General features: G+C 46.1%; 1 protein-coding gene across 2 annotated transcripts in view; it reads left to right on the top strand.

Annotated features, from left to right (window-relative positions):
• The window catches only part of LDLRAP1 (low density lipoprotein receptor adaptor protein 1), a 64124-nt gene that overhangs the window by 35803 nt on the left and 4687 nt on the right, over positions 1–23634 (top strand). For both annotated transcript variants that reach the window (XM_028738806.2, XM_028738807.2), the window contains exons 4-8: positions 4171–4285; positions 9332–9404; positions 15035–15112; positions 19274–19404; positions 20619–20653. In XM_028738806.2, coding sequence (XP_028594639.1) covers positions 4171–4285; positions 9332–9404; positions 15035–15112; positions 19274–19404; positions 20619–20653 — 432 coding nt within the window. The remainder of the gene's footprint in view (positions 1–4170; positions 4286–9331; positions 9405–15034; positions 15113–19273; positions 19405–20618; positions 20654–23634) is intronic.

Here is a 23634-nt window from a genome sequence, read left to right on the forward strand (position 1 = left end):
GGAAAGATAATTCAAGATGCACTGACTATGCTGCTTTGAACTGCTGCTCCCTGCAAGTGATGAGTGGTTTTCTGCTTCAAGTCATGTTCTTCTGTTGCAAAACTTGGGGTGAATGCATGTGCAGTCCTTCGGGCATTTCAACCTGGCCTCTCCCCAGGTCACACACCCTCCTGAGCCTCATTGCTCACTAGGCCTGATTTGAATCCTCCTTGTGCGTTTTTGGCACACTCGTTGCTATGTCCTCTTTTGCCTCTAGCCCTCTCCTGAGGTTCAAGAACATAGGAAGCTACCTTATACTGAGTCAAACCTTTGGCCATTTAGCTTAGTACAGTCGTACCTTGGATCTCAAAATGCCTTTGCTCCCGAACAATAAAAACCTGGAAGTGAGTGTTCCGATTTTGGAATGATTTTTCAGAAGCCAAATGTTAGGCGTGGCTACCGATTGGCTGCCGGAGCTTCCCGCAGCCAATCAGAAGCTGCGCTTTGGTTTCCGAGTGTTTTGGAAATCAAACGGACTTCCGGAACAGATTCTGTTAGACTTCCAAGGTACAACTGTATTGTCTATGTTGATGGGCAGTGGCTTTCCAGGGTTTCAGGCAAGGTTTTCTCACAACCACACCTGGAGATTCCAGGGATTGAATCTGGGACCTTTGCATGTAAAGCAGATGCTCCACTACAGCTATGGCCCTTCCCAACTAGGGCTTAGGGCTGATGGGAATTGTAGTTGAAAGCATCAGTAAGACACCAGGTTGGTGGAGGCTGGTCTATCCTTAGTAGCAGTGGCTCTGCAGGATTTCAGGCAAGGGACTTTCCCAGCCCTTCCGGGAGATACCAGAAATTCCACATGGGGTCTTTCTACCATTGAGCTACAGCTCTTCCCCAACTCAGAAGGGAGCTCTTCACTTGGATTGGAAATGTGTTTGAAGCTTCCCTTCCTACCAACCCCAGCCTTGCTCCCCAACTGTCTGTGGTCCTTGGCTACAAGCAGGAACAGCAATTGGTAGAAATGTGCTGAGAAGCCTGATGAAGACCTGGTAGCCTTTCTTGGGCAGGGAGAATGAAGCCTACATCTTGTCCTGGGGATTTATAGCCGGCCATTTTTAAATACAAAGTGGCCCATTTTTAGGCTTTTGTGTAATCAGGGCATTGATGGGTGGGTGGGGGGCAATAGCTGCTAAGGAGTAGTTGGCTGCTCCAAGCACCTGGCATGCGCATCACTCACTCTCATATTGGTGGGCAGATAAGGTGGCCCCTCCTGGTGTGATACCCATGCTGGCCTTCAGCTTCTCTAACAGAATGGGGTGAGCGCATTGCGGAAGAGCAAGAGTTGGCAGGATTTCCTGGGCTCAAAGTACTCTTCCCCACCCCCGCACACTCTCCTGTTTTAAAAATGGAAGCACTCCTTAGAAAGCAGAGCTTTTGGGAAGATGGATGGGTATTTGTTTTTCTGCATTTCCCTAGCGTTATAAGATCTCAGCCTGGAAAATTGCATTCTCTCTGCTTTGATCTGATAAGCAAACTCTATGAATCTGTGCATGGTGTGTGCCTGAAACTTTCATTTGTTTCTCTTATTTGTAAGGCAAAGCCTCACAATATAAGTGCTGTGCTGTTTGGTGCAAAGCACACAGGTTTATATTAGAATTCAGCAACCTATCAGCTTCTGTTTTTGTTTTTTTTAAAAGTTTCTAGGCCTTATGGTGAAAATATTAGCTGCGAAGTAAGTGGCCAGGGACAGATCATCTCAGAAACTACTGTGGGGAGGCTGAGTTGGATTTCCAGTATTGTGGGTGCTTTATATCTGCCTGGGATAACTCAGTTGTTGGAGCATAAGACTCTTAATCTCAAGGTCGGAGGTTTCTCTTGCCTACAGGGAAACACTGGGCACAGCTGAGAGAGATTAACTCCAAAAACGTTGTGGGTGCTCAGGTACCCATGGCCCCCTATTGTTGGTGCCCCTGGCCAGGGGCTGCTCAGTCAGGGCTTCAACCCTGTAAGGAGGCAAGACAATCCAGGAGTCCCATTGGGAAGCAGGGCACCTCTTCTAATGTTCCTGGCTTCTCCCTTTCTCACTTCATACACTGTTCCTTCAAAGAACCTGGTTCTAAACCATGTAGAGCAGGTATGGCCTTTAGCCAGATTTCATGTGGGTGCCAAGGAGGCAGAAATGGTGAGAAAGTGGGTGACAGAGACAAGATGTTGGCAGAAATAGGGAGAAAAGGGGATGGCGCCAGCCTCTTTGGTCTTCAGCCCCACCTCCTGCTGGTGTGTGGCCCCTGACAGATTACCTCTGAGGGAATGTAACCCCAGCCAGAAAAAGGATTGCTCTCCCCTGGTGTAGGGCTTTAAAGGCTATTAGCAGCTCTTTAAATTAGGCCCAGAAGCGACTGGTACACAAAAGGTGCTCTTAGCACCTGGTCCCTACAAACAGCTTTGATCTGTGCTAGGATGTCTTCAGAATCTCACACACCCCGCTCCCGCTTATGTCTCTACGTTTGAAGGCCTGCTTCAAGGCCCCTTGCCATCTAAGGTGTGCCAGCTGGGACCTTTTTGGTTGTGCACCCAATGTTTTGGGATGCCCTCTCTGAAGGGGAGGTATCAACTCGATTGCTGCCTTCGTTCTGACAGGCAGTGAAAACCCTTGACCTTTTCTGAAAAGCACCAGCAGATTGATATATACTGCTGCCCACACTGCTGTGCTTTGCTACTGAGAGTTTGGCTTGGTTGGTTTTACTGTTTAATTACGTGTGTGTGTGTGTGTGTGTGTGTGTGTGTGTCCCCCCCATTGTTTTATTTCTCTGTTGTGCATTTTACACTGTATTAAACAGTACTGCTAATTTCTCCTGTGGGGACTTTTTTGACAGAGGGAAAGGTAGAAACAATTTAAATAAAATTATTATTTAGTGTTTTTACCCCATTTTCCTTATCAGTCAATCAAAGCTATTTAAGAGTAAAAACACAATCAGGCATGAAAATCAATGCCGTCGGAAAACAATGCAAAGCCATAGGGTTGTCTCCAGTGCTAGTCCTACTCAGAGGAGACCCATTTAAATTAATAGACATGACTACTGTAGGTTCCTTAATTTTAATGAGTCTGCTTAAGCAGAACTTAGTTTGGTACAAGAGCACTCTTGTCTCTTGGGGTTTGCTGCAACTCATTCTACAGTTTTAAGACAGCTGCTGTAGACAGACAGACAGACAGACAGATATGCAAATATATCCATTGTGTGATATAAGTGTAGTAAGGCAGTAAATATGAACAAGTTACACGTGTATATATAGCTTTTAAATTTTGCTGGTCTTATAGCTTTCAATTGTTCTATGTATACTACTTAATGATTTTTTTTGACCAATGGCTTTATAAATTCTTATAAACAAATAAAAATAATTGATAGTCCGTATTTACCATGTGACAGGTCTGAAAGCTTTCTGTGAAATGTTTCTTTATAAAATGTGGCATGTTCAGGCTCATAAGTCCACAAAAGAGAATTAGGGCTCTTCCTCTTCAGCAGCCTAGCTCTTGGTTTCTAACAAGAAAAGTTTTTCTCCCTTTCCCATGATACAATAACTTGGGCCCATCCACCAAAGTTGAAAGATTCCTGAGAGACAAAAGAAAGACACGTCTTCACACAGCACATAGGCCACATTTATGCCATACATTTAAAACTCTTACTGATTGGCAGGCGGGTGTAGCTAGGGGAAATGGCCTTGGGCAGTGGCGTAGCGTGGGTTGTCAGCACCCAGGGCAAGGCAAGTAATTTGCGCCCCCTAACCCGTGGATTTGCGCCCCCTAACCCGTGGATTTGCGCCCCCTAACCCGTGGATTTGCCCTAACCCCAGATGTTGCGCCCGGTGCGGCCGGCCCCCCCTGCACCCCCCACGCTACGCCACTGGCCTTGGGAGCTAAATTGGACCCCCTGGTAGGCCAGAGGTCCCCTGCAACTGCTTTATCCCATCTTTCACCAACCTGGTGCCCCCCCCCCCAAAATACCTCGTACTGCAACTCCCATCAGCCTCAGTCAGTTTGGAGACACTTGTGTAAGACCCCTTGCATGTGTGGTTTGCCGAATTTTGTGATGTTAGAGGAAGGGACGCCTGGGTGTAGAGTGCAACCCCCCCCCTTAAAAAAAATAAGAATGTGTATTTAATGTCTTGTTTTGCCAATGTTCACAGGATATCCTACTGCACAGCAGACAAAGTGCATGACAAGGTGTTTGCCTATATTGCACAGAGCCAGCACAATGAGAACCTGGAGTGCCACGCTTTCCTCTGCACCAAACGGAAAATGGTCAGTATTGTGTTTTAATAGCTGGTTGAGCAATGCACACATTTCTTTGCGGTGAGGTGACAAGGGTGGGGTGATGAAAGCACCTCTTGCGGGCACAGCTTGGACAAGGGAGCATAAGGAACACCAAAGATAATGTAAAACCATCGGGCTTTCAGATTATGTCTAAGAGTATCCTGGGGTTCCTCAAAAGCTTATCCAAAACCCCTGAGTGTGAAGTTCAGCTGTGGGGTGGATAAGCTTTAAATGCGCAGTGGCTCACCTGAACCACACTGACAGATTAGTGATGGGTCACTTGGCAGAATCAATAGCATGGTTTGTAGCAGTAGATTGGCACTTGAACCCATAAGGAGAAGAAGACATAACTTTGACAGATGTAAGTCTGACCTATGTCTGCCTATCTGTCTAAATCAGAGATGGATGATGTCATCCTCTCCAGATGCTGGAACTCCCAACTCACACCAGTCCCAGCCAGTATAACCAAATAGCGAGGTATGGTTGGAGTTGTAGTTCAGCACCACATAGGCTGCCCCTGATCTCAACCAATAAAGACATATTAAGGATATTGGACCTTGAGCAAATAAAACTGAAGGTGCCTTCTGTTGTTTTTCCTGGTATCATCCGCATCCCCAAGTCTAACAGCTGTCAAATTCTGCAAGTGTGCTGTGACAGGTATATGTGAATCATCAAGAAAAGACTCGGTGCAGATACAAACCCTGCATGTTTGCTAGAGAGGTGGGATGCAAATGCTGAAAATAAGTCAACCTTGCATGTGGTCCTTGCACCTGGTTCCGCATTCATTATGTTCTGTTTGGAGAACAGCCCTAGCTGCATGCATGTTTGCATGGAGACAATCTCAGATTCAATCTGTGGCATCTCCAGGCGGCTGGTGGGAGGGGAGAGTTCAGGCCTGGATCTCCCATCCTTTTCTTTCTTTGCTTTTAACCTTAAAGAAAAAACACTCATTGCTTACAAGGTGGCTGAGCACATTTTAAATTACAGGGCTAGTGAGACCCTGGCCACCCAGCATCTTAATATTTCCAGAGATGTCTATACAAATATATATATATATATAGTACAGTATGTGCAAATTTGTGTCATGGGCCTGAGCCCATTAAGCCTTTCAGTTTACTTACTTATCGTATTTTTCCATGTATAATACTAGGTTTCCCCCCCTAAAAAATAATGTCCAAAATTTGGGGGTGCCTAATACACAGGGGCCATCTCCTTCCATTTTCTTAAATTGGAGTCCCCCAGAATAGGGGGTGTCTTATACATGGGGTCGTCTTATAGACGGAACGGTACTTACTTACTTATTTACTGATTGCATTTATATCCCACCTTTTATCTCAAGGAGCTCAAAGTGCCATATGTGGTTCTCCCCCCATCTCGTTTAATCCCCACAACAACCCAGTGCGGGAGGGTAGGATGAGAGGTGACAGGCCTGGGGTCAACCAGTGAGCTTTGAGGCCGAGTGGGGATTTGAACCCTGGTCTCCCAGGTCCTAGTCTGACACCCTAACCATTGTGCTGCACTGGCTTCTTCAGTGGGTGGGGCGTTTTAATCCCACCTTTTAAAAATACAAATGTATTTCAGATCCTTCTAAGTGTGTTTTAGATCAAATGTGTTTTAGATCCTTCTGTGCTTTGTTTTATGCTGGCTTTAAGGTATATTAGTTATTTGTTGTTGTAAATCGCTTTTAAGTTACATCAGTAAACAAAAGCAACTAATAAGTTCAATAAATAATAATAGTACCTTTCAACACCCCTCTTTGCAGATGGCACTTAATTTCTGTTGCAGAGCCTAGCTGGAGAAAAAGCATTAAAAATGAACCCTCAATGTGGGAGTGCTTAAAGAGGAGAACTGGTGGATAGTGGAAGGGTTTGCCCAAGCCCAGGTGCTTTGAACTGCAACTCCCAACTGCTGTGCCAGCTGGGGCTGATGGGAGATGTAGTCCAAAGTATCAAGGGGGCACCTGGTTGACAAAGGTTGGGTTAAGCAGGTGCCTCCCAGTCTCTGATGCTTCCCTAAAAAATTGCACACCATCACATTTGCCTTATGAAGAAAATCCTCTTAATGACGACTTCAGTCTTCAGTGTCATTTCCTAAATGACCTTGTAAACTTTTGATGCAGAAAGAACAACAAAGTTCTTCTCTCTCTCCCCATGGACAAAAATATGTGACATTATAGAAATATGGGGAAAGAGTGCAGAGACCTTGATTGTATGTCTTAGTTTCCCCATCTCTGTCATATAATTAGTCTATATTTTTAGCGGCTGGGCAATTCTCACCCGTATCTGGGTCTATTAAACTTGATTTGAATGTGACAGCCGAAATTGTAAACAGCTGTGAGGAGCTTCATACTTAATTACCATATTTAAGGAGCGGGTTTTTGTTTTTGTTGTTTGTTCTTCTTTACCCATCATAAGAAGAAGAAGAAAAAATGTTTTCCTCTTCCACCAAAGATATAAATGGCTGAGTCTTTCAAATGAGATTTGGCGCAGATACAAGTTTTGTCCATCTCCTAACTTGCTTCTCCCCTGTGGCAAATAAAACTTGCCTGCAGGCCACCCTGTCGTAAGATTTGTAAATTGGGAAGGGAGGTGGTAATTCCAGGCTGTTGGTGAGTCCTGGGTCAGGACCAAACATACATGCATATACTGGTTGCCATTTTGTTTCTGGGTCCAGTTCAGGGCCTTCACATTAGTGTTTAAAGCCCACAGTGACTTTAAATCCCAAGCGGGTGGCGCTGTGGGTTAAACCACAGAGCCTAGGGCTTGCCAATCAGAAAGTTGGCAGTTCAAATCCCCGCAACAAGGTGAGCTCCCATTGTTCGGTCCCTGCTCCTGCCAACCTAGCAGTTCGAAAGCATGAAGTTCAAGTAGATAAATAGGTACTGCTCTGGCGGGAAGGTAAACGGCGTTTCAGTGCGCTGCTCTGGTTCGCCAGAAGAGGCTTAGTCATGCTGGCCACATGACCCGGAAGCTGTACGCAGGCTCCCTCGGCCAATAAAGCAAGATGAGCGCCGCAACCCCAGAGTCGTCTGCGACTGGACCTAACGGTCAGGGGTCCCTTTACCTTTACCTGTCTACTTGCCCGCAGACCCTCTGCTGGTCCCTCTCCCCATCGTCACCCCCCTCTGCAAGTTGAAGAGTGATTCTCTGGAGCCCCCTGTATTGGGAATGGGCATTTTCTGTCAATTTCAGTTTTTCTAAATTGGTTACTTTTCCAATCATTTGTTCTATTCTCCCCATTTCCACATGAGCAGGTACTATTTTTACCAGTGTTTTGCTGCAATTTTCTACTATTTACATGCTTGTATGCAATTTTCCCTAATGCACATGTTTTTGCAAAGTAATATAATGCATTTTGTATGTTTTTGTTTCACAGATATCTGCATTTTTATGCACACCTTGCCCTACCTAGTCTGTGCATTTTTATACACATTGCAGAACATAGAAAAGTGGATATTTTGAAGGATGGCTGTGTTTACGCTTGTGTATTGCTTCAGGAAAGTTTGAATTAGATAGGTGTGCCATTAAGTGCGAACTGAGTCAATTTCCTCTTCCAGCGCCATGCCATGCTCACTGTCATCTGAGTGATGGTCTCTCTGAATGACCATCCTCTCTATCTTGTGCCCTGCTGTGGGGGTGGCTACCTTATTCGTCTCCTCTCACTTAAGTTGGTGGAGTGAAACTCTTGTGCCAGGGCTGGGGGTATTGATAAGGAAGTGGGTATGGATTGATAGGGTGCAGGATATGGCGCACATGGGCTTCACCCACCCTCATTGCCTAAGGCAGCTTTAAAGGAGCATCACTGGTTTGGTGACGCTGGGCATGCAGCCTCGGGAACGCTGCAGGGGATGCTGCAACTATAATTTAGAATGGAGCATGAGAGGCAGGGGGACACCGAATTTTGGGTGCCGCTGAAATTTGAGACCCCAAGGGTTCCCACCCTGTATCTGCACTGGCAGAACAGCTCCACTGACAGTGCGTTCCTCTGATGTGTGCAACATGTCTGGCCTTCTGCTTGCATAGCAGGACTTCCCTTGAATCCTCTCTCTCTCTCTCTCTCTCTCTCTCTCTCTCTCTCTCTCTCTCACACACACACACACACACACACACACACACACCACAGCTCACAAATTTCAAGTAACGACGTGTGCCTCAGTTGATTAAATGCCGAAGTCTTTATTGTTGGTTTTATTACCGTGGCGTGCACCCACTATCTGTGCTTTCCGGAAACAATTGAATGCATTTTTATTTTGACAAGCTTTTGCAGCAGGGTGCCATTGGTGCTTGTTTTGTTTTGTTTAAAATCTGTATTTAGTTGTCTTCGGTAATGCACTTTAAACTATTTTTAGCTGTTTCCAAAAATATATAGCAGATGTTAATTTTAGGGTGCACTCTGCTCTGATATTTTTCTCGATTTCAGCGGTATAGAAATTTTGGTATAGCATGTTTCAATCAATGAGAGAGCTTCAGCACTGAGAAGCATTTGTGCAGCTACAGCTCCTTTTTGGTATTTTTAAAGACAGATTTTGTGTAAGGAATCCAGTCCTTCCGTTTCACGTGCAGGGTGAGTCAGTAACACCCCTCTCTGCATGCGCACACACAGAACTTTAGCCCAAGTCCTGCTGAGTCCCCACTGGCATGGCTAAACTGGTCTGTAAGCACACGTGTGGTTGAGAAATCCAGAGGACCACTTTAGTATGGGCTTGTTCAGTCTGGCTCTCAGCCCTCATCTCTCCCCCCACCCCCCAAGAAAAAGTCATTACAGATTGAATATAAGCACCCCCAAACGAGTGTCTGAACTCATTCTCCGAGTTCTGCAGCTGCCTCTCTCCATAACGGTGGGCACCGCTGCTGGCATCAATATTGAATTAAGTCTTGAATGGTGGCATGGGACTTGTAGAGCCGTAGAATGAGGAACGAGTTCCTGGTTTAACATCTCTCAGCTGCGCGGAACCTCCAAATGATTTAAATCTACATGAAGAACTGTCTATTAATACACCGTTATAATCGCTGTTGTATCTTCTTCTTCTCCCAGGCTCAAGCCGTCACCCTCACAGTTGCTCAGGCATTCAAAGTAGCATTTGAATTTTGGCAGGCGTCCAAGGAAGGTGAGTGTGGGAACTTACATCTGCCTCTCGCTGCCTTTTCGGCACATCCCAGCCTTCCCTAACCTGATGCTCTCCAGATGTTTTGCTTCCATCATCCCTTACTGTTGGCCATGCTCCCTGGGGCTGATGGGAGTTGGAGTCCGACAACATCTGGAGGACACAAGGTTGCAGAAGGCTGATGTATCCAGAAAATGTGTAGCTGGTGTATTTTGTGTGTGTGTGTGTGCATGCGCGCCTTTTGTTGTTGTTGTTTGACTTTTTCCCTAGGAGCAAAATGGTCTTTTTATCCCTTCACTTTTAAAAATCAAACAAACAAAAAACCACCAACCAAGGCTCAGTCAATAAAATTTCAGATTACTTTGCTCATCTAAGCACATGCTTGTTTATTTATTAAGTTGCTGTTTCACAGTTTTTATGGTATATCCTGCTTGATTGTTAAAAAAAGTGATTTACAAAAGGATAAAACAATGAAATTATCAGTAAAGATCTGTTAAAAACAACCATTTGAAACCTTCAGAAGTAATTGGCATCAGCTAAAAAACACATTAAACTGCACAACAGCATTCTACATATCTGGATAGATTTGCCTAAATAAAAATATTTTCGCAATTGGGAACCCCTGAACTAGTGCATTTGAGGACAGGTATTCCTGGTCCCCGTGACGGGGTGAGCTGCCGTTTCACAGTCCCTGCTCCTTGCCAACCTAGCAGTTTGAAAGCACGTCAAAGGGCAAGTAGATAAATAGGTACCGCTCCGGCGGGAAGGTAAATGGTGTTTCCGTGCGCTGCTCTGGTTTGCCAGAAGCGGCTTAGTCATGCTGGCCACATGACCTGGAAGCTGTACGCCGGCTCCCTCGGCCAATAAAGCGAGATGAGCGCCGCAACCCCAGAGTCGTCCGTGACTGGACCTAATGGTCAGGGGTCCCTTTACCTTTACCTATTCCTGGTCTAGGAATTTTGGGTCATGGGTGGCAGATCTCATTTAGCTTCCCAGTACCTCATATCACTGTCTTGAGGGAACTTTTCAGGGAATCTCACCATGTGCTACCATCTCCTGTGCCTGGGTTTAAAGTCTCATGCCTCCCTACTCATCTGCTGTTACCCAAAGGTCTCTTCTCTTCAATTATACCAGCAATCATCCCCTTCCTTGCTTTTATGCCTAAAATGGCCTCCCAGAACACTGATGCAATGCCACTTCACTCTTCCCTCCTCAAAGCCCACTTCCCCCAAGTATTTTTCTTAACCCCAAGATTTGATCCCTAATGGAAAGAAAGGCGTGAAACAGATGTCTTTCCTGTCAGGCACGACTCACACATTTTCCTGCTACATCTTTTCTCCTTCACTTCTCTACTGAGATGCATGTCTGTCTTTGCAGCATTGATCTGCATGCGCATACACGCACTCATGCACACGATGCTTCAGGCAGGCTTTTGGTGGAGCTTCTTAACTTCTTTTTCTCAGGCACCCAGCATGTTTAGCTATTTAAATAAGCATTTGTGCCTCTCTCTCTCTTTTTTTTTAATTTTCAAAACTTTACTATGAAGTTAAAATTATAGCCTGGTAAGAGATTTAGAATAAAAACAGAAAGGAAAAGAATGGAGGGTGGGGGAGAACTTCTACAAAACAAAAACAGCTTTCACAGACATTACCACGTAAAATAAAATACATTTTCAAGGGACTACACTATAAATTAGAAGCTACAACAAAAACTAACCTGATACAGAGAGAAGACAAAACAAATGTTATGAGTACCAGATAAAAGCCATATTTCACCAGGACTATCCATTCCCTTGATTGGCCTGTCATATAAGTAACAAATAGCCACCAAATGGAGACAAAACCCATAGGTTTGGCTGCACCCTTGGATACCCTTTGTTTATGAGTCAGTTTCTCAGAAATAGCAATATACATTTCTATATTAAACAAAAAAAGGGAAAAACCCAAGGATTCCTTCCAGCCCTGTGAAATTTGTGTCTCTCTCTTTTTAAATAGAAAAGCCTATTCTTTACATATAAGTACATATATAATATTTACACACACACACACACACACACACACACACACACACACACACACACTACTATGAGGCACAAATGTTACTTTGAGTAACAAAACTGAGTTGTTGTTTTATTCATGTGGCATTCATGTTCTGCGGTCCAGCGCCGAGGGTCTTCTGGCGGTTCCCTCACTGCAAGAAGCAAAGTTACAGGGAATCAGGCAGAGGGCCTTCTTGGTAGTGGCGCCCGCCCTGTGGAATGCCCTCCCATCAGATGCCAAGGAAATATACAACTATCTGACTTTTAGAAGACATCTGAAGGCAGCCCTGTTTAGGGAAGTTTTTAATGACCGATGTTTTAATGTATTTTTAATCTCTTGTTGGAAGCTGCCTAGAGTGGCTGGGAAAACCCAGCCAGATGGGTGTAAGTAATAAATTATTATTATTATTATTATTATTATTATTATTATTATTATTATTATTTTATTTTATTTTATTTAACAGTCACTCTTGAAGGTGACTTTGTGATTGTCACAAGGGCCAGCCAATCAGTGTTCTGCACCATCAGTCTTTCCTTGAAACAGGTGCCAGTAGCTCCGAGCTTCAGTTAACTTTTGAAATGTATGCATCTCTGGCCTACGTACAGTGATACCTCGGGTTACATATGCTTCATGTTACATACACTTCAGGTTTCAGACTCCACTAAGCCAGAAATAGTACCTCGGGTTAAGAACTTTGCATCAGGATGAGAACAGAAATCGTGCTCCGGCGGCACGGCGGCAGTGGGAGGCCCCATTAGCTAAAGTGGTGCTTCAGGTTAAGAACAGTTTCAGGTTAAAAACGGACCTCCAGAACAATTAAGTACTTAACCCGAGGTACCACCGTACCTGTAATTGCATTTACTCTCATTCACCTCCCCCCCCCCCAATTCTCCTCTATGCTTCTTATAGTCGCCTGACTTGCAGAAACTTATCAAGTGATGCTCCTTCCATCTCCTTCATCTTTCTGCCAGCAGAAGCTTCCCTTGTGCTGATTCCCCTTGTTCTTCCAGCCCTTCTGAGGAGCCTGACAGTTGGCAACACAACCCCTCTGCCTCTCCTCCCTTTGGCTGAAATCTAGTTTGCAAAGGCCGTTTGGGCAGAGGACTGTTTCTGGCTTATGGGAGCCTGTAAAGCACCAGGTATATTGTTAGTGCTGTATAAACTGTATTATACGAACACAGAAAGCTGCCTTAGGATGAGTCATCTAGCACAGTGCTGCCTGCTCGTACTGGCAGCAGCTCTCCAGGATTAGCTCTCCTTTTATCAGCCCTGTGACCTGAGAGCCTTTCAACAGGAAGCATGGGGATTTGAATCCAGGATCTCCTCCATGCCAAACACTAGCTGGGCCACTGAGCTAGCTCCTACAAAGCCACATTATAATATGCTTCAATGGGGGAATAACTCCCTTTTCTCTCTCTAATAGAAGCACATGGGTGGTTGCCTAGCAACCACCCTGGCCTAAGGATAAGGAGACATGTGGCTCTCCAGCTGTTGTCCAGCTATTGGTGTCCCTAACCATTAGCCATGCTGGCTAAGGTGGATGGGAGCCCATAAAAACCTGAAGGGTGCTAGAAGGAGCAAGGCGGGTGGTTGCTAGGCAACCTCCCCTCCCAAGTGTTTCCCGCCATTCTCATCCATCACCGCCATCTCACACAGGCTCTGAAGAAATGCTGGGCCTTCCAGTCCTGGCCAACTGTGTGGTGCCAGTGGAGGATATGTTGATAACTAGAAACCATCTGTCCTTTTGTCAGCGGTGGCCTGGTTAGCGCAGCTGCAAGCAAGATCGGCAGCCTTCCAGGCAGACTGTAGGCTTGATTGGATGGCCTTCCCGAGTCTTGGGGTCATGCCAGTATGAAAAGGCCCTCCTTGTCGCCTGCACATGTTCAGCAATTTGGCACTGGCAAAAGGTTGGTTGCAGGGAGAGAGATTTTGTTCCCTGGAAACCCCTTTCTCCACTTCGCTGCCCTCCGCACATTTCCATGCCTAAGGTAGACGAGAAGCAGTGCCTGTCTGCGCGCCAGGAAGCCCAGACCTCTGCAAATCGAATCTCCCCCTGCCAGACATTTACAACAGCCTCATCCTTGTAAGAGCTCTCTCCGGTATTCAGTTTCCTTTTGGAGGCTGGGGTTATACCATTGGCATCTGGGAGTTGGGGACTGGTGTCCATTATCTCCCTTAATTAGATCTTAATTTATTTTAACAGTGGCCTCATTTGTGTTTTATGTGCTGTTCAGCCACCCCGGCCAAAAGGCAGGATAAAAATATGAATTGAAATAATGCATCTGTAGCTCTCGAGGCCTTGAGATAGCACAGTCAAGCAACATGAATAAGGTGCTAGATTCCAGTCATGTAGGTGCTAAGCCATCTTGGGGACACTTCGTATATTACGATTTGCTATGCAGAGATCCATTTCCATGCAGGAAAGGGCTTGTACTCTGTATCAGTTGAAATGTATTTTTTTTTCTTATGCCAGGTGATCAAGTGTGCCATTTCTGTTCAGATCACCATCTGCTGCAGTCCCACAATGCCCTGGAGTCAAACTGTGGCAGGGGCACTGTGGGAAATTTCAGTTGCTGGTGTTCAGACCATGGGCATAGCCAGGATTTTTGTGGGGGGGGGCAGGACTTTCGTTACGGGGGCAGAGCCGACGTGATTGGTCAGTTAAGTAGTTCTATTGCTTTACTTGATGGGGGGCAGCTGCCCCCCCTTGACTACACCCACAGTTCAGAGGACCATTTTTGCAGGGAAAGCTCCCCCCCGCCCCGGGCTAGAGCCAGGGGAGGTATTGGTGCAGATAAACGTTTATCATATGTGATTGGAATTCTTAAATCCCTGCGCTGGCTTCCACAGGTGTAGCTATGTTATTGAATAACTATATTATTAAATCCAGCGCGCTATTCTTATTATTTCTGTTAGGTACTTCGAGTCTCTCCAGAGAATAAATAAGGCAATAAAGGGTTTTTAAATAAAAAAAAATCCTAACAGAGAAAGCCACGCCACTTAAACCTTGGAGCCAAACTTTGCCTCTTGCCAGCTTAGTCAGTGTACTTGTGCTAGAAATGGTGCCTCTGATACTGACGCTCATTTGCTCTGTCCTTACATTAGGACTGAAGAGGATGTTGTAAAGCGGGGGGGGGGGGGGACCTTTTACAGCCTGGGTATGCTGGGTAGCTTTCCAAGGGCCCCATCCCAGTGGTGGACGGGGCCAAAGAAGAAAGTGAGCAGAGCAAGAAGAAGCGTAAATTTAACCTTTTGGTACAGTAGGCTACCTTTCTACACACACTCACAAACCCCTCTCTGGCCTCCATCCTGACAGGCAAGCAACATTGTCAGAGCTGAACAACACATTCTGGCCAGACAAAAACACTTAAAGGAGGATGTGAAGCAGGGCCAGTAGGGAGCATGGCCTGGAGAGCGTCCCAAGAGCCAGATAAAGAGACCTAAAGGGGCCGCATTTGGCCCACAGGCCAGAGGCCCCTCACCCCATTGCATGCAAGGTGTGGAAGCAACTTCGTGGCTTGTTAGAGAAATCAGCCTTTAAAACTTAGCCACAAACTAAACGGTGTGTTTGTCTGTCTTGTGTCCCCACCACAGAAAAGCGGGAAAAGGCCATCTCCGAAGGAGAAAGCACCAGCAGTCCAAGTTTGGATAGTTCTGCCTCATCAAAAGGATGTAAGTGACTAAAGAAACAGATTCTGTTCAAAGGAAATGTGGGGTGAAATTGCCTGCCTTGTGTACCATGCCAGCTCATTGGTCTGTCTTGCCCAGTACCTGCAGCCTCTCGCCAGGGTCTTCAGCTGCTGAGATCCCATACGGCATCTGCTCTGCATGCAGAAGGGCCTAGGCTTAGTGTGGTCAGAATCAAGGATACACTTCCAGAGTTAACACTAGATACATTACTTCTGGTAAATGAGCCACCATAGTTGCTAGAGGGCCGTGAAAAATTGTGTCCTGGGCTTTTTAGACTCGTCGGCCCATGTACTATTTGAAACCAAAGGGGCGCATTGGTTGCCAGATTTGAAATATATTGGCATTATTTTCAGCTCTCCTATCCTGCTAATAGCATTTCCGGCTCCCTCCCCTTTTGTCACTCAGTCCAAATTGGGCTCTTCACTGCCAAAAGTCCTCCCCAAACACTCAAAGGTCCCCCCCTTTTTTTTCATTTTTAAATTCTGGAAACATTGAGATTTCTCCAAGCCTGCTAAAACCTCCTGGTGCCTGGGTGGTACCTGTTTAGCTGCATAAGGAACAGCACCCACGGTCCAAACACAGAAGATAGAGACAGTTATGATCTGTTCCTTTCTGGGATTTTCCACCTGGGCCCACTTGACCTTCCCTCTCTTGCACACACGCACAAACGTTCACCATACAAGTCTTGCAGAAACTAAAGAGAGGGTGTGGGTGGGTACCAGAGTTCCATCTCTGGTTGTCAGTGGTCTCTAGTAACTGAAAATCCTTCCCCATCTCCTGGAGACACTCAGATTCAGGTGCATGTCATGTATACAGATGTCACTGACCCCCTGATTGAAATCCATCAAGGACTTAGCACTCCTTTTGACCTCTGCGACTCCTCCATCATGCATCCTACGTGCCTGTTATTCCTCAGGGAGGCGAAAGGAAGGGGGAGGGAGGCAGCCCTCCACACTCCTGCAAGCAGCTTTCTGAAAACCGCTCCCAGGGACCCATTAAAACTCTTAGCGGTCTGGATTGTGCAGCTTGCAAAAATGGGGTCATGCCTTCCGAGTATTGTTTTTAAGCTATATCCTCCTTGCAATTGTCTGGTGGCAAAGGCTATCTTCTAAAGCTTGCGTGGCACAAATAGCCTCAAATGAACTGGCGGGGCAGGGAAAGGGGGGGGGGGGCAAAGAGGGGACAGCCTGTCTTCTTCCCCTCCTGGCGGGTGAGATGCTGCAAAGTGGCACAGAGGAAGTCATCCATAAAAGGGGCTCCCGTCCAAAGCGGCTGCGTCGTATTGATCCGCATGTATATTTGATGGGGAAGAAATCCTCTTTAACATCCACTCCATTCCAAAAATGCCTCTCGGTAGCACAGATATAAGTCGACGAAATGGCTGGCTCTGAAGGGCTGGATAAACTTTCCGTGCGCAGAATCTTTAAATCTGACCTCTGCTTTGGCTTTGTCCAATATCTTTGAATCTGGAGTTTGGGCTTTTTTGTGGGTCTTTCAGCTGATTTCAAAGTAGTTAATCTGCCTCTTGACAGATGCGGATGTTGCTGAAGCTTCGGTTACAGGTGCCTCCTGAGGTTCTGAAGGAAGGGCTTTAGCTCTGCCGCTTGCTCTGTATGCCAAAGGCCACCACCACCACCCGCTTACTTTATTAATTTATTGTTACATTTATACCCCACCTTTCCTCCAAGGAGCTTGTGGTGTGTGTGGTTCTCTTCCTCTCCATTTTTATCCTCACAACAAGCCTGTGAGGTGGGTTAGGCTGAGAGACGGTGGCTGGCCCAAAGTCATCCAGTGAGTGCCATGGCTGAGTGGGGATTTGAACCCTGGTCTCCCACTACACCACGCCAGCAGCAAGATTCCCTGTCTAAAACCCTGGAGAGCCACTCAGTGGAGGCAATAGATCAGGGATGGGGGAACCTCAGGCCTCCCCACATGCCTCTCTGTCTGGCCCTTGGGACACACACCCTCCCAAGCTGCAGCCTAAACCAGCCTGACTTTGCAACCTTTTTTACTGTTTTTGCCTGGATGGAATTTGTCCTCGAACACTGATAATGTTCTTGGCATACCTGCATGGAGGACAGAGATAGGATGTGGCAGTGTGAAGAAACTAGCCTTCTGTGCAAAGGTAACATGCACATTTATTTGGCCTTTGGCCTTGCCCACCATTGCCATATGGCCCCTGGAAGCTTCCCCATCCCTGCTGTACATGATTGGCTCTAGGTATTTTGGTGACTAAGGTGGTACGAATCTAACAGGTAGTCCACACGTTAAGTCACTTGGGACGTGATGCTTCTCCGTGAGGCCCTTCTTCGTGTGCCCCCTCCATGGGAGGTTGGGAGGGCAGCAACACATGATTGGGCCTTTTCAGTGGTGGCCCCCTCTTGTAGAATGATTTCACCATGGAGGCACTCCTGGCACCCACTTTGTTTTTTTATGTGCCAGGCAAAGGGCTGCCCCTCCCTTCGACTTGTCACATGCTTAGAAAACATAGGTCCAAAGAGTTTTCCACTTGCCCCATGCTTTCAATGCACAGATCCGAGCAGTTTTGCTTTTACCCCACTACTTTCCCTCCGGAAAACCCACTCTTTAGCAGTAAATCAGAACCAAGAGCAATCCACGGAAAATCCATTGCCATTTGCTCCACAGGTTTTTCCAGGGAAAAGTGGTGGGACAAATGGAACTGCGAATGAGACCTTTCTCCTTACCCAGACCCTTGGCCCTTCGTGCAGCACATAGATAAACTATGGAATTCAAGTGATGGTCATCAACTTGGATGGCTTTGAAAGAGCCATATCGTCTATGAATCCTATCAATGGCCATGTTCTGCCTTCAATGGCAGGTGCAATATGCCTGTTAATGCAAGGGACTCACAAGCAGGACAAGTTGCTGTTGTGCTCAGGTCCTGCTTCCGGGCTTCCCATCAGACTCTGGTTGGTCACCATAACAAACAGGATGCTGGACTAGATGGGCCTTTGGTCTGACCCAGCAGGCTTTCCTTATGTTCCTGTTGTGTGCATCTCACACCGAGATTAAGCTAGCACAGAAGAACTTTCCCAGTGAGTCACGTCACAGGCGAGACACATCTTCCTCTTTCTCACTCTGCCATCCTTAATGGCACCCAAAATCTGCCAGCTGACATCTCCCCCTCAGCTTGACTCCTCATGGAGGAGCCCGCAGATGAATTGGTGCTCCGCAGCCTGTCTCCAAAAACTCCCAACTTCTGTGCATCGTAAAGGATTTCTGCAATTCAAATATATGCTTATTTGAAAGAGAGAGAAAACAGAAAAGTAGGACATACTGCCAGTGGAATGCAAAGATGTGTTTTCCTAAAAGGTCCTGCAGGAATTTTCATTCATCGGAAAAGCTGAAGGATCTTAAATCGAAGCAGGGTAGACTTGGAAAGGAGTGCTGTGTTGTGCTCGGGGCAGAGTATAAAATAGGATCAATGTGGTTGCTCTGCACTGAGAGTGGAGGATGATGCTTTTCTGGCAGAAGAGGATGAAATAAATATCACGCCACAGGCCATTAGGACTCCATCTCAGAGCCTGGTTTTAATACTGCTTCCTGGACCTTGTGAAGTAGAAGTAACAGAGTTATCTCTGATCATTTGCAGAGTGCCTGTATCTCTCTCCAGTGACAAGCCATGCTCAGTCTGTTCCCTCCAAAACACACAAACAGGCCATTTCCACACCATTTAAAGCACCGTCAGACCACTTTAACAGTCGTGGCTTCCCCCAAAGCATCCTGTTAATTGTAGATTGTTAAGGTGCTGAGAGTTGTTAGGAGACCCTTGTTCCCCTCACATAATTTCAATTCCCTGAGTTCCCAAGGAAGAGGATTAATTGTTAAACCAAACAGGGACACGAAAATCTTAACATTTCAAAAGCTATTAAAAAAAACAAATACATACATGTCTGTGCTAAAAGGGCAACCCCCACTCATATGCCAGAGGGCCCAAACAGCCATTCTTACTGGACTACAAATCCCACCATCCCTGACCGTTGGCCATGCTGGCTGGGGCTGGTGGGAGTTGAAGTCCACCAACACCTGGAGGCCCAAAGGTTCTCCAACCCCGCTTACAAACCGTTTTTCTCCTACGCCTCATCTTCTTTAATTCCCCCTTTCATTTCTGTCCACCTGCAGCGGTCACCACAGGGAACCTGTTAGACCTAGAGAATGTTGCTAAAATTCCCTTGACTGTCAATGCAAACTCCACGCAGTCAGATGGAAGCATCTTTGGGCCACATTCATCAGAAAACAACAACGTCATGTGGGTAAGTGTGCTGTGTGCTAAAATCTTGGTAAAATACTAAAATCTTGGTAAAATGTGCAGGAGGAAGAATTCACGTGTTACTGTGAGGAGGAGTGGGGAAGCTTTGGCTTGCAGGTTAGATTAACTGCAGTTTAAGGTTCAGACAAAGCCCTAAACTGTGGTAAGTGTTAACTGTGGTTTGTTGAAACAAGCAATTTCATAAGCCATCAAACTATACTGTACATCATATTAAGCCACAGTTTCTTGGGTCAGAAGACCTGACAAGCTATGATTAATCAGAAGCTTCCCGGCTCCTCCTTGTGCTGGGGGAAGAGGAGGAAAGGAGTGTGAGAGCCCGCTGCTCATTCTCATAATGAGCATAGTTAATATGACATCTAACTGGTGGCATTTATCTTTCTCCTGGCGGTGATGTAACACAAAGGTGCAGCGGAAACAGAGTGACATTGGCAGGGTGCACTAGTCCTGGGATAAATAGGGTGTATGTTTGCATGTGGAGAAAGAGAAGATGAAGAATGGATGGAAGAATGAATGGCATGTATGAAAGAAAGAATGAATTGGATGAATGAGGTATGTGTGCATAGATGAAGCTTGTGGTGTCTGTGTATGATATAAAGGATAAATGGATGAAGAAGGGAAGAGAGAGAGGGCAAGGGGATGGGAGGGAGAGAAAACATAGCCAACTGTGACACTGCCCCCCATGGGACTGCAACCCCTGACCACTTTTCCTTGAGGGAACACTGTCCCCAACTTCAAAAAGTTTGCCCATCACTGGTCCACGCTGATAGGCAGCAGCTTCAGATGAAAGGAGGTATACAAATTTAATAAAAAATAACAAAAACTTCCCACCGAGGATCCCCTGATTTTGGTCATTTTATTTCATTCATAAAAGATTTCTTACCTACTCTTCATAATGATCCATGGAGGGTCACAACAGTATACAGATATATAAAGAGATATAAGAACAAGTGAAACCATTCCAGATAGAACAGACTGGACTAAGTCTCCAAGGCACCCCCAGGTCCCTCAGAACATTTTTCAAACTACTGCTTTCTGTAGTCATTGTCGTTGTCCCCCTTATACACACACCTCTTCTTTTTTAAGAAATTGCAAAGAAAATGCAAAATCCACCCTGTAATGCTTGCCTGCTAGCTGGGAGCTGGGTAACTGTCATTTCAGATTGGTCTAATTTTCCTCCCCCTTCTCTTTATAACAAAGGCAATGGACGACGGACTGGATGAAGCTTTTTCAAGGTAATTTTCTTAATTTGTTTCACGAGTGTCTTTCCACCAGGGGACTGCCCAGGAAACAGACTTGATTAGTGACTGCTCTTTAAAAAAAAAAAATCATTTTAATGTTTCTAATCGAAATTGTCTGCTGTGCTCTGACCCTTTCAGAGGTGCTCTGTTTGCCTAATTGAACGATGGGATTTGCAGCCGCCTGGATAAGTCAAATATTTTGATAACTTCTTAGGGCAGGAGCTAATTTGTGCATAAGGTGGGGAATTAAACTCCCTAAATGATGTAGCCCTGGCTAGAAGATGTTTGCCGTATGCATGAGCAGAGGTAGCAAATTGAAGGCGCAGTATTTCAGATCCCCACCTGCAGGCAGAGGGGTACCTCTGCACCCTTGGCAAGGAGCTCTATCAGCACTTCCTCCAACCCAAAAAAGAATACCACAGTAGCCACATTAGAAATCACAACATTTTACACGACCCACGTCCAGGGTGAGGGCGAGGCAAGGAGGAAGGGCGAAAAATATTGCACGCCTTTGTGCTGAGGTAGGAGAAGAACAAGAAGCTTCTTCCATGTTTGATTTCACTGCAATAGTGGCAGTGCATCACCAGACACATAAACGTCAGACACTTCATAGTCTGATAGGTGATTTTTGCACCCCCAGAAATGGAGGAGGAGGAGGAATTTGGCCCACTGGCTGGTTTCTTAAAGGATGGGATGCAGGGACTGCTAGCTACCACTTCTTCTGGTGCCCCTTGCCCACCCTCCAGAGGTCCTCAGCGGCTGCTCCAAAATCATTCCTGTAAATTGTCTGGAGTGGGATTATCAAAATGGCGCCCTTGGTGTCTTCTCCACAAACCTCTGAGCCTCCCTCTCACTGCTCATTTGGTCATGAGGTGGTGAGGGTGGCTACATTTTTCTCCCTTGAAAAGTACATAGAGCTGATGGAAGAAGTTGGAAGAGGGACACTCTTTCTCACTTCCTCTTCCAGCTCTATGTCTTGTCCAAGAAACTGATGAATTCTGTTGGATTCAGCTTTTAGCTAGATAGCTTGAGAAAACAGTGTGTGAGTGTGTCTGCATACATACACGCTTTCTCTCTCTCTCTCTCTCTCTCTCTCTCTCTCTCTCTCTCTCTGTCTTTGCCTCTCAGACAAGGTGTGTGTGATCTGGTGGCAAAGGGAGAAGTGACCACAGCACTTGCTCAAAATTCCAAATATGACCACAGGCCTAAAATGTTTGGCGGTCCCTGAGCTGGCTCAGTGTATGGCAGCTTCCTCTGGCTCTGGGTTCCGTATGCATGGCCACATCGGCAGGGCGTTTTCACAAGTGATGTTAAAAGCACTTGTTAGAACTTCCCGGGTGTCATTTCTGAATGTGGAGTGATGTGCAGAGATTCTCCTCCTGACATAGGGAAGCAGGGCAACCTGGGGCCACTCAGCAAAACAACAGCAGTAACAACCAAGCACCTTAAAAATTAGGTGCCTAATTAAAAAAATAAGTACGTAATTGGAGGCTGGCTGCTGAATGAAGCCAAAGGCTCATTCTAGTCTAGACTCTTATTCTCGGAGATGCCTGCCAGATGTCTGTGGGAAACACACAAGCAGGGCATGAGCACAACAGTTCTCTCCCCGCTTCTGATCCCCAACAACTGGTATTCAGAAGCATTGCTGCCTCCGAAAGTGGAGCCAGGAGCCGCTGACAGCTTTATCCTCCTTGATACAAAACCCTAAACATGAAGTTTTGCATTGTACTCGGGAGCTAAGGTCCACAGTCTCAGGGATCAGGTTCATTAAAAACCACAATGCACCATTAATGCAACCCTTAAAACGTAAAGCCTCATTTAAATGCAGCACTGCAAGCAGTTGACCACCATTAAGGCTGAAACAGCGCAAAGTATTTATTCTTATTTTTAAGATGAAGCGTTGAACTCGGAGCTTTACTAATGCAGAAGTAACGAAATGTGCATGTTTGTCATTTTTACGAACACATTTGGGCAAGGTTGTCAGCGTACAGTTTTCTCTGCAGAAAAAGAGACAGCCCTGGTTGCCGGATGGTGCTGGTTCTCCTCTGTGGTGCAACTTGAGAGGGGCACAGAAGATGAATCCAAACAGAACAAGTTATTAGCAGGGACGAGACCCTCCGGCCTGTGGGAGGGGCAAATGTGGCCCTCCAGGCCTCTCTACCTGGCCCTTGGGAGCCTCCCCAAGTCACACCTCCACCCTAGACAAAATTCCCTCTCCTCAGTCCATACCCCTCACTCACCCAGCTTCAAGTCTTTTTGTCTGGAGGGGATGTGGAGAGTGAGAATGCCTCTTTTTGTCTGGATGGAGAGGGGTGTGTGTCGAAGCCTCTGACATTTGCAGGGCTGGAATGTGGCCTGCTGTACAAAGGCAAGAGTTGCATTTCTTGCTCCTTCTCCTTTTTGCCTCTGCCCGTGCTTACCCCTGGCTTGCAGCCCCTAGAAGGTTGCTCTGAGTGAAAACATGCAGAACCTCTGGAAGAGGTTCCCCAACCCTTGTGGGAGAGCAAACCCCTCCCCCCCCAAAAAAAAATATCTCCCAGCTCAAAGAGCAGACAGAAATTCACTAGATGCTAAAACGTCTCAGAATTTTCCGAGATTTTTTTTAAAAAATGATTAAATTGTAAAGGGTGTATGGTGATATGCTGTGGCTTCTATTGAATCTGAGTTGTGCTGTCTTCTGCCCTGAGTGTAGCCTGAAATACTGATCCCTAGGAGCAGGGAGTGGTCCTTATATGCATGGCTCTGTGGGGAGCTGCCTATCTCCTGCTCCTTCTCCTCTACCCACCCACCTCCATCTTCATAACAGCCAAGGGGTAGAAATTCAATTCGGTTCACATTTAAAGGCAAGCCCGCCTGCTTGGCACTGTCAGAAACCATACAGAAACCAAAACACAGCTATGCTTCAAAATTCTCATTTCTCAAGATTTTGCAATTCTGTTCTCCAGGTAAGTAATGTGTACAGAAAATGCATAAAC

This window comes from Podarcis muralis, chromosome 7, assembly GCF_964188315.1.
Source record: "Podarcis muralis chromosome 7, rPodMur119.hap1.1, whole genome shotgun sequence".
Lineage (NCBI taxonomy): Eukaryota > Metazoa > Chordata > Lepidosauria > Squamata > Lacertidae > Podarcis > Podarcis muralis.